Source organism: Corvus moneduloides, chromosome 3 (assembly GCF_009650955.1).
Source record: "Corvus moneduloides isolate bCorMon1 chromosome 3, bCorMon1.pri, whole genome shotgun sequence".
NCBI classification, from domain to species: Eukaryota; Metazoa; Chordata; class Aves; order Passeriformes; family Corvidae; genus Corvus; species Corvus moneduloides.
In genome coordinates this window covers 96,908,261-96,922,694 of record NC_045478.1, presented here as the reverse complement: position 1 = coordinate 96,922,694, position 14,434 = coordinate 96,908,261, and the positions used below count along the sequence as shown (strand labels likewise).

The following is a 14,434-nucleotide window of genomic DNA, read 5'->3' as shown; positions in this document are numbered from 1 at the left end:
ATTATGGGGTTTGTTCAAAAACTAGTAAATTTGCACTGTAATCTTTAATAGGGAGTGTTTATTCAATCTGCAATTGGATGAACTAAGTGTTTCTTGTGCTTTTTAGAGGATCATATTTGTTGCTTGACATAAACAGCAAATTCAAGTTTTCTGTGCACCTATGGCCTTTAACTCAGAAACACTTTCTGAGCTTTGATTCTGAAATCTTTTTACACATACCCTGTATTTTAAAAACTGACAAACAAAAGACAAAACCAAGAAAAGAACCCTCCAAACTATCTTAAGATGGTCTAGGCTTGGTTTATTGCTTCTGTTCCAACACAGAAAGGACTTCATGAGCCTTTTAAAAATTGTGATTGCATAAGATAGCTATATTAAAAGCTGATTAATATGATTGGGGAGAATGTGAGTATTTTTGCAGAATGACTGTGCATTTGTGACATTAAAGAGCATCCAAATAGTCAGATCATGAGAAGAGTTCTCCAACTTTGATTAAGAAATTTGGACCTTCTGCATATTTTTATATGCAAGCATACAAAAAAGTGTACTTGAACTTCTAAAATATTAGTCTATAAGGGCCTTGGTTTCCCTCTTTTGACATTATTCTGATCAGTAATGCAGTCCAGAACACAGTGTTAATTTTTTTTTTTAGTTTCGTGTTTTGTTTGTTTTAATTGTTTGGTGATGGTGGTTTTGTGTTATTTTGTTGGTTGTGTTTTTGGCTGTTGTTAAATGGTACCCTTGCTCTTGGGCAGACTAAAGGAACTTTGATTGGTACCACTTTGTAGGCATAGCAGAAAAAGCAGCTTAAGAATGTGCAGTTTATAAGAACATGCCATGCTTACAAACTGTATCAGTGTGATGCTTTTTAGATGTGTTATAAATGACTCAGTTGTTTGAAGTATCAATATTAGTGAGTCCTGATGAGATCATGAAGAAGAAAGAACAGCAAAAAAGAAAGTTGGGTGATAAAACTGAGATTTAGAGAAATACTTTTCTTCTGAATGTGGGATTCCTTCATTCAAAACACAACAAATGATCTGAAGCTCAAGATAGATACGGCAGGTCATTTTATAGTGTTGCTTTTCAAGACAGGCCACTTTAGAATTTAGTGGTATTACCACAGGATTTCTAGGTTTGGCATTCCTGGCAAACTAGACGTTTCTGCATACAGGGTGTGTGGGTATATATACAAATTTTAGCTACTTTTTAAAAGCTTACTATGAGCCTTATAAGCCTGATTATTTTCTGGCATAAATCAGACTGGATAAGGAATGAATTTGTTTTGCATAGGTATATGCTTACCTGCTCATTTGGATTGTTGAGCAAAGTATTCTTCCTTTCTGGATTGAGTTTATTTGGAGGAAAGGGACCTTTGAAGCATGTCTGACTTTTTTTTTTTTTTTTTTTCCCAATAGGATTCAAAATATTCTTACTTGAATTAAAATGAAAATTCAGTCTAGGAGAGAATTCTGTTTTCAGATGTGGTCAATAGCCAGTACTAGTAACAGTGTAAGAAAAAGTATATTTATCAGTGGAAAACTGTCACTTAAATATCTGAAAATCAGTACATATTTCCCTGTAGTGATATAATTACAAAGTAGGAGCCTTTCATATGGTGCAAAACTTTTATGCTCAGTTGCATGGAGTGATGTGTGTTGCTTCTGAGCTGGGCAACTTGTAATGGACTTGATGATCTTAAAAGTGTTTTCCAACCTAAATAGTTTCATGATTGTATGAAAAATCATTCCTAACCAGCCTCCTGTGGTTTTGTTCAATTCATGTGCATCACTGCTGCTGTGCTAAAAGGGAACAATTTTTTTACTTTTAAGCATGAATTAGTCCCTAGAGAAAATATATCAATGACTTGAGTTTGCAACAATGCAGTTTCCAGTTTACAGCAAGTACATCTACAGTTATGCTTGTTTTGAGATATCAAAATATGCAGTTTTACTATGGCTGCATCAAGAAAATATTTACCTTTTAATTACTTTTAAATCCATGTCAGCTGGGCACGATTGCTCTGTAAATGTTACCAATTTCAAGTGGTCAAAATTAGCACTCTAGCTCTAATTAAAACTGAATTTTTTGACTAAAAGCCACACTCAGTATAAAAATCCTGGGCCATGCATATGATCTGTGCATGTGTTCAGATGCCAGGCATTTACTAGTTCATTTAGATGTGCATAAATCAGTTTGCCATGCATTCTATTTTTAATTTTATTTGATCAAGCATGTATTAATCAGATAATATCAAGTTTATTGATTTATCTTTTGGCCACAGATACACAATCTTGTACTCTTCAGAAGATTGGCATTATTTTGTCAGAGGCGCAGATCCCAGTAGTAGTCACCTAGCGAATACTTTTGGTTTTTGTTTGGGTTTTCTTCTTCATGTTTGAGATGGCTCTGTAAATGAACAGAGACAAACTTGAGCCAATTCATTATGAATCAATACAATGCAGAAAATTTTTTTTGTCAATTCCAAATTTTGATTAAATATTTTAAAAGTCAAAATGTAGTTAGGGATCTATTATAGGCTTAAATCACTATGATGATGGGGTTTTTTTTGTTTTTAGTGTTAAGCAATAGCTTGCTCTCCAGTTAATCTCTTTGCAGTCTTGTGAACTTGAAATTTGCTATAAAGACATTGGTATGTGTCTGTCAGCATCATTCTGTGCCCCTTAAACTGTGCTTCAAAGTAAAATGCACAGGTACTCTTAATATTGGCTTCCAGTGACTGGGGAATCAATTTCATATAATTAGTAGAAGCTCTTTGAGCTCCACAGTTCCCACTCTGTGGTTTGGTGATCATCATTGCAATTTAGGCTGCTTGTAAGGGATCGAGACTTGGCTCAAACTGGATGTTTCATTGGAAATCTTCAGGACACTTTCTCATTTAAGAGAGTTCAGGAAAAAAAGTACTGTTATTTCAGGTAGCTCTCTCTTTCTTTACTTAGTATCTGTACCTTTCCCACTCCTCCTTTTCTCCCTTTATGCTGGATACGAGAAAGATTACTCTTGAGTTCTACTCCTGCACCTGCTCCTTTCTACCCCTCTTCATTACGCACCTTCATTTTAGTTTAATCTCTGATTGTCACTGAAGTAACAGCATATGTTAAAATCAAATCAGATTTTTCTCACAAGCATAATATTTCCTAATATTCTTTCCTGTTATTTTATTTTCAGACTGTCTAGCTAGTGACTCATGCTTCTGTGTTCCAAATGTCTACCAAGACACTAACATTTCTTGATGCAGATAATCAAGATACAATTGGTATATATCTGTACAAAATCATCCAACATAATTCTGTCATATTCAGGAGAGCAATTAATAATTGTTATTTCCAAGTCTCTGGGGTCATGCCTGCATGTGTTTTTTTCTTTCTGCCGCTTGTATCTGAATTAGCAATGCATTTAAAGTTTCATTGACTTGGTGGGAACCCAGAGCAATGAGTTCTGAGAGTTCTTGCACTGTGTCATTGTCATAGGCTACATCTTCATTCCAATAGGAGATTTCATTGGCATGGTACTGAACCCATGAGGTTGCCTTTCTCTACTCCTATCATTCATGCTGGTTAGCAGGCAGCAGGTGTTTTGTTTCTCATCATTTCTTTCTGTATTTTTTTTTTTTTGCATACCTCCTGTTCCAAGAAATCCTTGTTTTAAAAAAATTAGTATCTCATGGGCTGTCTTACTCATCTGGTGAAAATGTGAAGAAATAGCCTGCAAGAACAGCAGAACGGGAATTGTAGAGGCTTTCCACTGGTGTGCTGATGATGCCTTTTCCTGGTCTTAAAATCAAGAGTCATACACAGTTAAAAGGGAAAAAGGGATTTTACCTTGGTATTTATTTTAAGGATCCTTAGGTGCACATGTCCAGGTCAAATGCACCGAAATGCACACTCCCAAAAGATCTGGTATAACATTATGGGTTTTACTAATTAGCATATCTATCAAAAATTCCCCAATGAGACGCTTGAATGAGCCCCCCTCCCCAAGGAGCTTTCCCCTGGATGGTTCTATCTTAGTTTACAGAATGTGTTCTGGAGAGGACCTTGGGGTCTGGTCCCCTACCTACGAAGCTTCTAAAATGTTTAGTCTCTCAGCTTGACAAACAAGTCCAAGAATGTAGGCAAAAAGCACTAAGAATACAGAAGTTGTAAAAAGGTATAACAGGGGTATAAAAGAAAAGGCAAAAAAAATCTTCATGGCATCACTGAAACCAACAGGGACTGTAAAAAAATGAAGAAGTTGCTGTTGATTTCGATTCATTTTGATAGTTTTAAAATAGAAATGTTTGCATCAGCTTTTTAAAAATGTAGGTAGAGATTTTAATCTATATTTTTGAGTACTTTGAGAAAAAGGTCTTTAAAGAACAATTACCCAGACAGTGCAAACAAGAAGGCATTTAAGTGTATCTTCTGGGCAGTTTGGTGTTTTGCTCTAGGTTGTTTAACCAGACTATACTGAAGTCTTTTCATAACATTGTCTGGTGTAATTCTTGAGCTGGTTATCATCATCTTTTGCCTTCATTGTAACAGCTTAGTAAGGGCAGTCTTGTCCTTTTCTCATCTAAATGTTGATGTCAGAATCTTGTCTAAAGTATGTTCCCACATTTTTCATTCCTCTATTTGGTCTCACTGAAATATGGTACTTTTTTGTCTTTAGTTTTCAAGATCTCTTAGGTCTTAGCTTACTCTCTGTGAAGTCTCTACTTCAGGACTGGCATGGTAACTGACATCTCACGTAGAATGTTGATTTTCATTAGGTCCTTATTGAAACTCAAAAAGTCTCACAAAGCTGTCATTTATTTGTTAGAATTTAATTCTCCTTTTCTTTGTTCCACAGTAAACAGTCCCCCACCCATCCAAGGTAATATAGTTCCCTAAAACAGGGAGGGGAGGAAAACAAATCCTTATGTTCCCCACAATGAGACTTCTATCTAACATGATGACTAGTATTTCTTACCATTTCCTTTTAATCCTCACTAGTGTCTCTGTGCTTTGAGGTTTCAGCTGTAGATGGTTAGAGGTTTGGTTTTGGGACTGTATGGTCCTAGCTTTCAGCTGTTGAAGAAATCCTTTCCTACAAAATCATTAAGGCACTTTTTCTATAGTATGATTTTTGTGAAGAGAGAGAGTGAGTCTCATTTCTATATTGTAACAGAAGGACTTCCCTGGGGTATGGAAGTAGGTTGTATGCATGGAAAAATAGCTTGTCAGGCATCCCTTAGCTGATGGGTGTAAATGATCAGGAATCGTCAACCCACTGGTGAAGTCACCTGGGACATACAAAAAAAACTTACAAGCAGACAAAAGCTTCTAACAAATGAGAGTGAAGGAGGGTGTTGCATGTGAAAAGAGCTTTCACATGATTAATGCTTTAAAGAAAAAAGTTATGAGTTGTGGCTCTGGCTACTAGGACAGGTGAAGAAATTCAATCCTAAGTGTTTTATATGATAGAAGCTGGCAAATACCATGAGCACATATATACAGTCAAGTTTTATTGTCTCCTTTTACTGCAAGACCTCTAAATTACTTTTTGTTGCTGTCTGATTTAATAATATAATAAGTTTTGTTGACATAGTTGTCAGCTCAATGGAACAACTCTTTATTTATGACCAGTTTAAATATGAAGTACATCTAAGAGCAGAAAGAATTCTGGAGGCACAACTTAATCTCATCAAAATTAAATTGTAATGAAGACATAAAAGCTAACTTACTTTTTTGTTTGCTGTTTGTGTATTGCTGAGGTTGCTGAAACTTTCCCTCAACATTCCTACAAGATAAATTTTGCCTAATTCTGTAGGAAATAAAAACAAATTTTCTGAATATTTTTAATTTGAGAAAAAGGACCAAACCAGATATGTCATCTTAACATCAAGACCCTTTGATGCTGTTAACTAATAATTCACCTTGGTGATACCAGTTAAGTCAAGAATGCTGCTTGTTGGAGGAATACAGCTTAGATCAGACAATCAGAGTCACATAAGAGGAGGAAGGTTTCATACGTGAAAAAACAGTAGACAACTCTTCATTTATTTATTTAATTATTTTTTTAAAGCCAGCTCTTTGTAGTTTTTACCTGAGTTTTGTTCAGTTTAGTGACAGATTTCAGGCAGGAGACTCCAATAGAACAATGAAACTGTGGCATTGTATGCCTTCAGTCTAAGTAATACTCAAATTGCACAGACAGTAGGATTTCTGAAAGAAGAGAGTATAATTTTATTTTGGTGTGTGACTGATTTCATAATCTGGTAAATGCAGCGTACACGCTCTTTCATTTGTTTTTGTAGGTAGCTAGCTCCCCCTTTCTTTTCTCTGTCTAGTTTAGAATAGTCAGATTTTATCCTGTTATATTGATTATTTATTTGATATAGCTCTTTCTGTCCCAATTTTCTGAAATTATTTACAAACATTAAGGAATGAAGCTCCAGAACTCTGTAAGGAGGAAAATATTGGTTTTAAATCCAGAGAAGCTATGGGTTTTCAGAAACATCCCTTAAAGAAATTACTCCCAAGTCGCCTTGTAATGTGGTTTAAATGACATTAACTTTTTCTCCAGGGCTTTTTGATTTTTAGTATTGAAGAAAGGGTGAAAAGTGCAGTGGTGGTAGGAGAATATTAAGGGGCATATTACTGCAAATCAATATTCACTTAAGTTATTTCCTTAGCATCCGTGACTGAGGGGTGCTGGAAACAATACAATTAACTAGATGCTTGGTTCAACCCAGCAGGGCATTTGCAGCTAGACAGAGAAGCTTTTCCTCCGATGGGAAAGAAAGAGAGGAGTTACATAAACAGAAGCTTTTATAAGTTTGGTAAAGATTCTAAATCACTTATATTAAGTATTGCAGGTTTCTAGATTACAGAAATGGGTAACTGTAATATAGAGAATCAAAATTAGAAAAAAATCTGTGATTTACCTGTTTTCAAATGTGAGTTTTGTTGGTTTTTTATTTTTATTTTAGTGTCTGCTGCAGTTCTAGTACTGTCTTTATTGAGACACAAGTCCCTGCAGTAAGAGGTCATATATGCATACAAAACATTACCTCTGTAACCTCTGTGGCTCCAGCCGTTAGATGGTTAAAGTGCTGTACAAAGAAATGTAACATCCAACAGAAATTCACTCACTTAGAAGACATGCTGCAGGGACTAATCTTGTGTCTTAATGAAATAAAATGAATTTTTTAACGGACCAGCAATAAAAGATGAGGTCGGTCAATAAAATACTCTTGCAGTCGCGATGGCAGTGAAGCAGTGAATGCCTCTGTGGTAATTGGAGTTAAAGAAGGGCAGGCTGTAGTGGAGAGAGAGAGCATACTAGACCTCTATGGAATAGAAGCAGACTGGAAAGGTATACTCCTGGTTAGCCTTTTACATTAAAAACCCCAATAAAATATTAAAATAAAGTTGGAAAACTGACTTCGTGCTACAGCATAATTAATTTTTAGAAGTGAAGGCTCTGGAATTATCAAGGCCAAAGGTTTCAAAAGCACCGTCAAGGAAATGGGGTATCGAGGAGGTTTTCTACTTCTCCACTGCAGGAGGCTTTTCCTCCGCTGTTTATTGTGCTCAGGCTTTCTTTCTCCTCTTCCCATCATTTCTCTTTGTTGATGTGGTTCTCCTGACAGGTATGACAATGAGGAGGAATTCCGGAGGTAATGTGTGGCTTATCCCCCTTTCCCAGGATGTGCAGTGGCAGTGATTAAGGCATTAGCTGGCTATGTTCACTTAATGATCGGCCATTAGCAATCGGCTTCTAATGCCTCTGGTTGAGCTTAGAGTCAGCATTCCCTGACTTGAACGACAGGTTTTTTACAATACCTGCTTTGGTGTTATCTTAAAATGAAGATGGTGTCTTCAAACAATTACTTTTTCTCTATTTGTATTCTGGTCTGTTCCCTGAGGGAAGATGGGAGATGGTTGTTGGGGCATAGTTCCTGTAACTGTATGTATAAGGGCACAGGAACCTCCTGGCAAATACCAACTAAACTGAGTAAAATTTAGGTGCATGAAATACGAGGTGCTGTATGTAAGGGGTAACAAATATATCTTCATATATATACACACATACGTACATACATATATATGTATAAAATGGTCGTTCAGTTGTAAATGGTAACATAAAAATGCGAGTTGTTACCAAGACGATTCAGCACACTTTAAATTTTTCATCCACATCCATGAGTGTTTCTTTAAAATACCATTTGTTAAAAATAATTCTGCAGGTTATTCTGCAGAGAAGCTGGAGACAGAGGAATTTGAGGCAAGGCAATGCTGGGGGAGATGGGGATGAGAAGGGGGTGAGGGCGGTGGGGTCAAACTCCCATTGCCTTGACTACTTGTGTTACACATGGGCAGGTCTGTACCACTGCTGAGCAACAGGAGGCTGCACAGAAACGCGGTTGTTAGCACTTTAATGTGGGCATAGAAGAAACTAATAGAGTTCCATGATTCATTATTAAAAATAGTTCCATTCAAAAGAGAAAAGTGCTTTGTTTTTACAGCCTCAAAGGTAAAACCTTATGTTCTTTCCACTTTGGGTTGTTTGTTTTCAGATTATATACTAAAAATACTGGAGATAAGTCACTTGGACTGGTGTTTCTTTAATCCAGGCCTTTTTATTAATTATATGTGTATGTATTGTTTGCCATTGTACCTCTTCTCTTTCTTTGCTTCTCCATTACTGAAACTATATCCCAGTTTGTATGTATTTGAATGCTCGAGTCAATACAGCCATTTATTTTGATGCTTTGATGTTAATTTTGGTATTTTTAAAGTATGGCAATGTTTATTTTTATATTTTATAATATTTTTATATTTTTAGTGTAGAAGATTAAGATATATCTGGATTGTTTTCTTATAAAAAACTCTTTACTTGAAATTTGAACTTTTTACTAAGCAGCTGTTCTTGCTTGTCTTTCTGTAGGGGAAAATGCAGTGTTGCACTTCTGAATGAGACAGAATCTGTGCTGTCATACCTGGAGAAAGAGGTAATTGTGGTTTCTATTAAATATTAGGATGGGTTTAATTTTCTTTTACAGCTGCATTTTTAATAAATGGACAAACAACACTTTGAAGATCTTATTTTGAAAAATAGTTTAGAAAAATTAGTTGCTCAAAACACTGATTTTAAAATGTTATTGGATAAAAAATTAATTGACACTCTTAAATGATAGGTTTCTTATGAATATGTTTGTATTTAGAAAATAATTAATTTAAAGTAATTCAATGCGGCATCTTACAGAAGAAAAATATAGAGATGTTTTCCTGTAGTCGATACTGAAGGGAGAATTCACATGGTGCTTTTTATTCCTCCTTAATCTTTCCTTTTTTTTTCTTTTATTGTATGGAAAGTATCTCCTCACCTTCCTCTAGAAGGTACTTAGGATGCTGAGCTTTACCAGAGAGAAAGAAATTTCCCCAAGAATTTGAAAGATAACTGTATTGCAAAATGCCTTCAAAATAAACATATTTTTCTTTGGAATGTCTTAATATAACATCAGGAAGACAGTGGTTTGTAACTGAAATTAACATGCCTTTATTTTTAAATTCCTACACCAAACCACTGATAATCAGTAAAAATATTTCTGAGAGCAGGACTTGGCCTATACTTATGTGATTGTTCCACATTTGCCAATACTGTTTTAGTGCCTGAAAAGGATTTACACAGGCAGTGTTTTGTTTTTGTTTTTTGTTTTTTTTTTGAGACTAATTTATAATGGGAAGTCAGTATGGTAGAGATACTTATGAGTGGAAACATGTTAAATTCAGAAAGCTGTTAACATTAATTCTCTTCAAATCCATTGATATATTTTTGTGTATGACTCTTTTCATTATTGCTCTGTTCTGAAGTAAGTCCTATCAATGAGAGAAGTTTCAATTAGCTTTTAAAGGTACTCATGAAACATCTGTATTATGTAAAATAAAGATTTATGTACCAAATCTGTGTTCTGTCAAGTGTGCAAATTTCCAAATGGGAGGTGTTACAAGTTAACAAACCTAATTTTAAAAATTATTATGCTGTTGCAAATGTGTCTTTTTTTTTTTAGGATACTTTTTTTTATTCATTGGTGTATGATCCATCATTGAAAACGCTTTTAGCAGACAAGGGAGAAATCAGAGTGGGGCCCAGATATCAAGCAGATGTGCCAGACATGCTTGTGGAAGGTAAATATATGATCTTTGATTAGTGAAAAGAATAAAAGTCCTCATATTGCATTATTGCTCATGCTGACTTTCTGAACTAAATTAATACATAGAGGCAGTCAAAGTAAGATGGTAGGTCTGAGAAAATTTATGAATGCCAGTAGATATGGAAAAAGAAAGGACTCTTGAATAGCTGTTAAAAATATGTCCGTTTCCAGTCTGTGCATGGGCATTCAATATTTGTTTGTTTAATTATATGGTCTGGTTAGTTACTTAACATAGGCTGCATTGAGAGAAGATGTTAAGAACCAACCCATTTTGTAAAATAATAACACTGTAGTAAAACAAGTGAAAAATATATTTCTTCTTTCCCTTTTAAAATGAAGAATGCATAGAGAATGTATGTCTTTGTTTCTTCTTATTTTAACATATTGTCTTTAAAGCCTCTTGTCTGTTTTGTAGCGGGATTGAAACAACTATTTCTAGCCTTGGCATTGCTTTAAAATCACTAATATTTTTAAAATTTTATTTATTTATAATCTAGCACAACTACCTACGCCTTAGTCTTTTGCTATGTACAAACTATTCTTTTAAACAAAATTGCAAGTAAAATATTTATTTAATGTTTGTATGGCATTTAAGAAGTATGAATAGCTATGTCTTGTTGTACTTGCAATTGTATTTGCCCATTAAATTTAAAAAAAAAAAAAGTTTCCTCAGAAGTATCTAGATGTAGATACTATTTTCAAGAATCATGGTAGTTACTCTTTAAAAAGAAAGGATTATGTGAGAAGAACATCACTTGCAGTAAGTCCAAGGAGTTCTGAATGCCCCAAATATATATATTTGTAACCTTAAATGTTGTGTTTTCTACTCACCATGATCTGCTTTTTTTTTTGCTGCTGTACTTTTTCTTTTGCACAAAATCCCCCATTATTTCTGATTTCTACAGAGCTTATTTAATAAATGTATAAAACAAGAATAATTTGGTTTTCTGGCAAGTGGCAGATTATTTTACAATGAATGTTGTTTAATAGATCATCTGCATTATTATTCTGACTCATCTTTTAATAACCAGAAATAAACTCTAGGAAGTCACTTCCGGGTTTGTTTACAAGGTGTACAGACCTGTTTCAGAACATGTTTATGAATAGACTGTGATCCACTGCTATTCTTGCTGTAAAATGTACCTGCCATAGGGAAAAAATAGTCCTGTAGGCATTCATATGCTCAGGAGGAAAGCTTGCCAGAGGGCTAGTGTGAAAATGGCTGTCTCAATGTGTGTGAGAGGTAACTGGGAAGTACTGATCTGATTCCCAAGTACCTGGTTGAACTGTAGGTAGTTTTCAGGATAACTGGGGTTGTCTGCCAGACAGGAAATCTTTTCCTACTGAATTTTTCTTACTTAAATTACTAAAGACAGAGGCTAATTATGAGATAGTGAACATTACATATAAATTTTTTCCTGTTCAAATTTTACTTACTTGGTTTTTTTCTAAAATTAAATTCCATATTCATTTAAACTAAAGTTACCAAGTTCTTCTGGAGCTTAACATTCTGAGTCAAATACTTGATTTAGTTAACATGAGTAGATGATCTCTTTCTCATATCATGGAGATAGGATTTCACTGTGTGTTACTGTCTTCTTTTTCTCACACCCCACTAACCCCCAAAATGCAATGAGTGGTGCAGTCTTCTTGCTGCCTTTAGTAGGAAGTAATAATCCATCAAAGCTGAGAAGCACGAAACTGCCCACAAACCAAGGATCTGTTGGTACATGGAGCACTTGAGCAGTTTAGTTGGATCAATCTGCACTTATTTCAAGTGGCTGGTGGAAAAAAAGAGTTTGGTTTTGGGAGGATAAAAATATCTGAATTATGGTAGTTTGGGCTGATTTTTTTCTAAATGTTTCCATAGCCCTCTGACCTCCAAGGAAAAACAAAAGATGATTCAGCTGTTGCTGTGTCTATGTAAGCTGACAGCCTGGAAGTTAATCCATTCACTGTCAAGCCTTTTCTTTCATGAAAACAAATCTAAGCAATGTTAAAAATTATTAGAAGAGTTATATTTGGAAAATATGGATTCTGTGAAGATATTTAATCTTTATGTAAATTTTCAGCCTGTATTGTTAAAAGTGGCTAGTGATCTGTATCTCCAAATTGTTATGCTCTAATATGTAACTCTTAAGTCTAGAGCCATCACCTGAAATTAAAAGACAGAATTTAGACAACATCCTGTCAGTTTGGAAAAATCAGATTTTATATCATCTAATAATAATATTGCGAAATAAAATTCAAAGCATTGCTGAATTTGTTCACACATAAAAGTTGTCCTGTAATATAAAGGAAGACTACCTTTTTGAAGGTGGTTGGTAGGCATATTTTATATTTACAGAAAATCCCCAGAACCATTAAAAAAAAGTTTAGACAAATCAAAGATTCAGACACCATCAGTTGTTTTATTTTCAAAGTTACTGGCATATAAATCCAATTCAAATGACCAAAGACAGTTCAGATTAGCTTTCAGAAGACCAGTCACAACATGGCAGAAAAGGGAAAAAATGCTCTATAAACGTGAAATTAATTTGTTGAAAATACACAGATGAATTCTAGTAGATGAAATATTCCAGTTCTATCTGAATAGACTATGGTGTTTTTGTTTTGGATTTTTTGGTGTTTATTGGAGAACTCTGTGTGTTTTTTGTAGGAATAGATTTTTTTTTTCCTTGCATTGATGTTGCCATTTTTGCATCCTTGAGTAAAACGTACTGCAAAAGCAGGTGTTTAGGTCAAACTTTGGATAATGCAGCATACCTGTTTCTCCCTGCCCCAGGGGTGTTTTATAAATTTATATTTCTCTTTAATTTTTGAAATGAAAAGAACGCCTACTTTCAAAAGACTAAAAGGTTTATTAAAAACAAGATGTGTAATAAAGTATTCCAGATTCAACTGTTTTCTGTTTTCCCACTTTAAGTTATATTGGGTCATAAATCCTTTACACAATTGCGGTAAACAAATGTAAACAAAGTTTAAATTTGGTTGAAAAGCGTAAACCTTGTAAATCTATGCCACTTTTGTTTGTAATGGTGTAGCTAAATTGCTTAGATCACACATTTAGTGAAGACTGTAACTTTGGAGAAAGACCAGAGCAGATTTCTTTCCACAGTCTCTTCCGACTTTTGTTATCACCATTCTTGGGAGTAAAACTTGGGAGTAAAAGTTGTCAGATTTGAATGATGATATGGTTGTGTGATGTCTTCCATCCCCCCAGTGCCAAGCGTTACAGTCTGTCTACATTCTAGTTTGAAGATTTTTAGGGTCTTTTTAGTTGCTCCTGAAGGCAGGAGACTGTTCTACAGCATTGACTCAAATTCTGGCTAGCAGGATACAGAAGAAGGTCCTTTCTTTTTTTTAACAACACATTCTCTAGTGGCTTGCTTGGTGGATGTAGCAGTTTATTTTCACATCTGTATCCAGCATGGGGCAACATTCTTCTCCTCTGTGCACAGCAAGAATAAAAAGATTTATCTCTGAGAATCAAGAGCATGAATTTGGACAAGTAGTATCTTGTTTTGAGCATCCCTACTGCACAGTACAGGAGCAAGGTATGTGGTTCTCTGCATGTGTGATGGCCAGAAGCTGCTGTGTGGTGCACTCACCTGCTGTATTTGATCAACAGCTTATAGGTGACTAGTAACTTCAGTAAACAAAGCTAAAGACCCTAAACAAGCAAGAACAAAACCCTATACAGTGTTGGTTTGGGCAAGGCATTATTATTATTGTTACTTAGTAACAAGACACTTTTATAGGTTGTTCTGAATATGATCAAATTTTTGTCACCTTTAACAGATTGTATTTAGTCATGTTTTGTGTACAGGGAGATTGCACCCAGGCAAACTAGTTTAGATACTTGGTAGACTTTTATATGACATTGATTCTTACTTGTCTCACAGCTTTAAAGTCCAAATGTTTTTAAATTCTGGCATTTCAACCAGTGTGTCTCAGGCAGTGGAACAACTGATGCAGTGACAGGTTGTTTTACATGGTTGGCTAAAAAGCAGAGAAAGAGAGAGAGAAAAGTGCTGGCATGTCATTAGGGATCTGGTTTATGAAGTAGGATAATGCTTAAGTATGGGAGAAACAGGAAAGTTTCTTTGCTCTGTAGGAGTTCATTTAATGCATTATTGTTTCTGTCACATGCCTGCACTGCTCTTTTTGCCTCATGCATGCCATCACAGGTCTAACTGCAGCTGTCACACAATGTAAATGCGTTGTCACAAA

General features: G+C 35.1%; 1 protein-coding gene across 2 annotated transcripts in view; it reads left to right on the top strand.

The window, feature by feature from the left end:
• Positions 1–14,434, top strand: part of MTA3 (metastasis associated 1 family member 3) — a 136,720-nt gene that overhangs the window by 27,723 nt on the left and 94,563 nt on the right. For both annotated transcript variants that reach the window (XM_032102860.1, XM_032102861.1), the window contains exons 5-6: positions 8,935–8,998; positions 10,058–10,175. In XM_032102860.1, the coding sequence (XP_031958751.1) occupies positions 8,935–8,998; positions 10,058–10,175 (182 nt within the window). The remainder of the gene's footprint in view (positions 1–8,934; positions 8,999–10,057; positions 10,176–14,434) is intronic.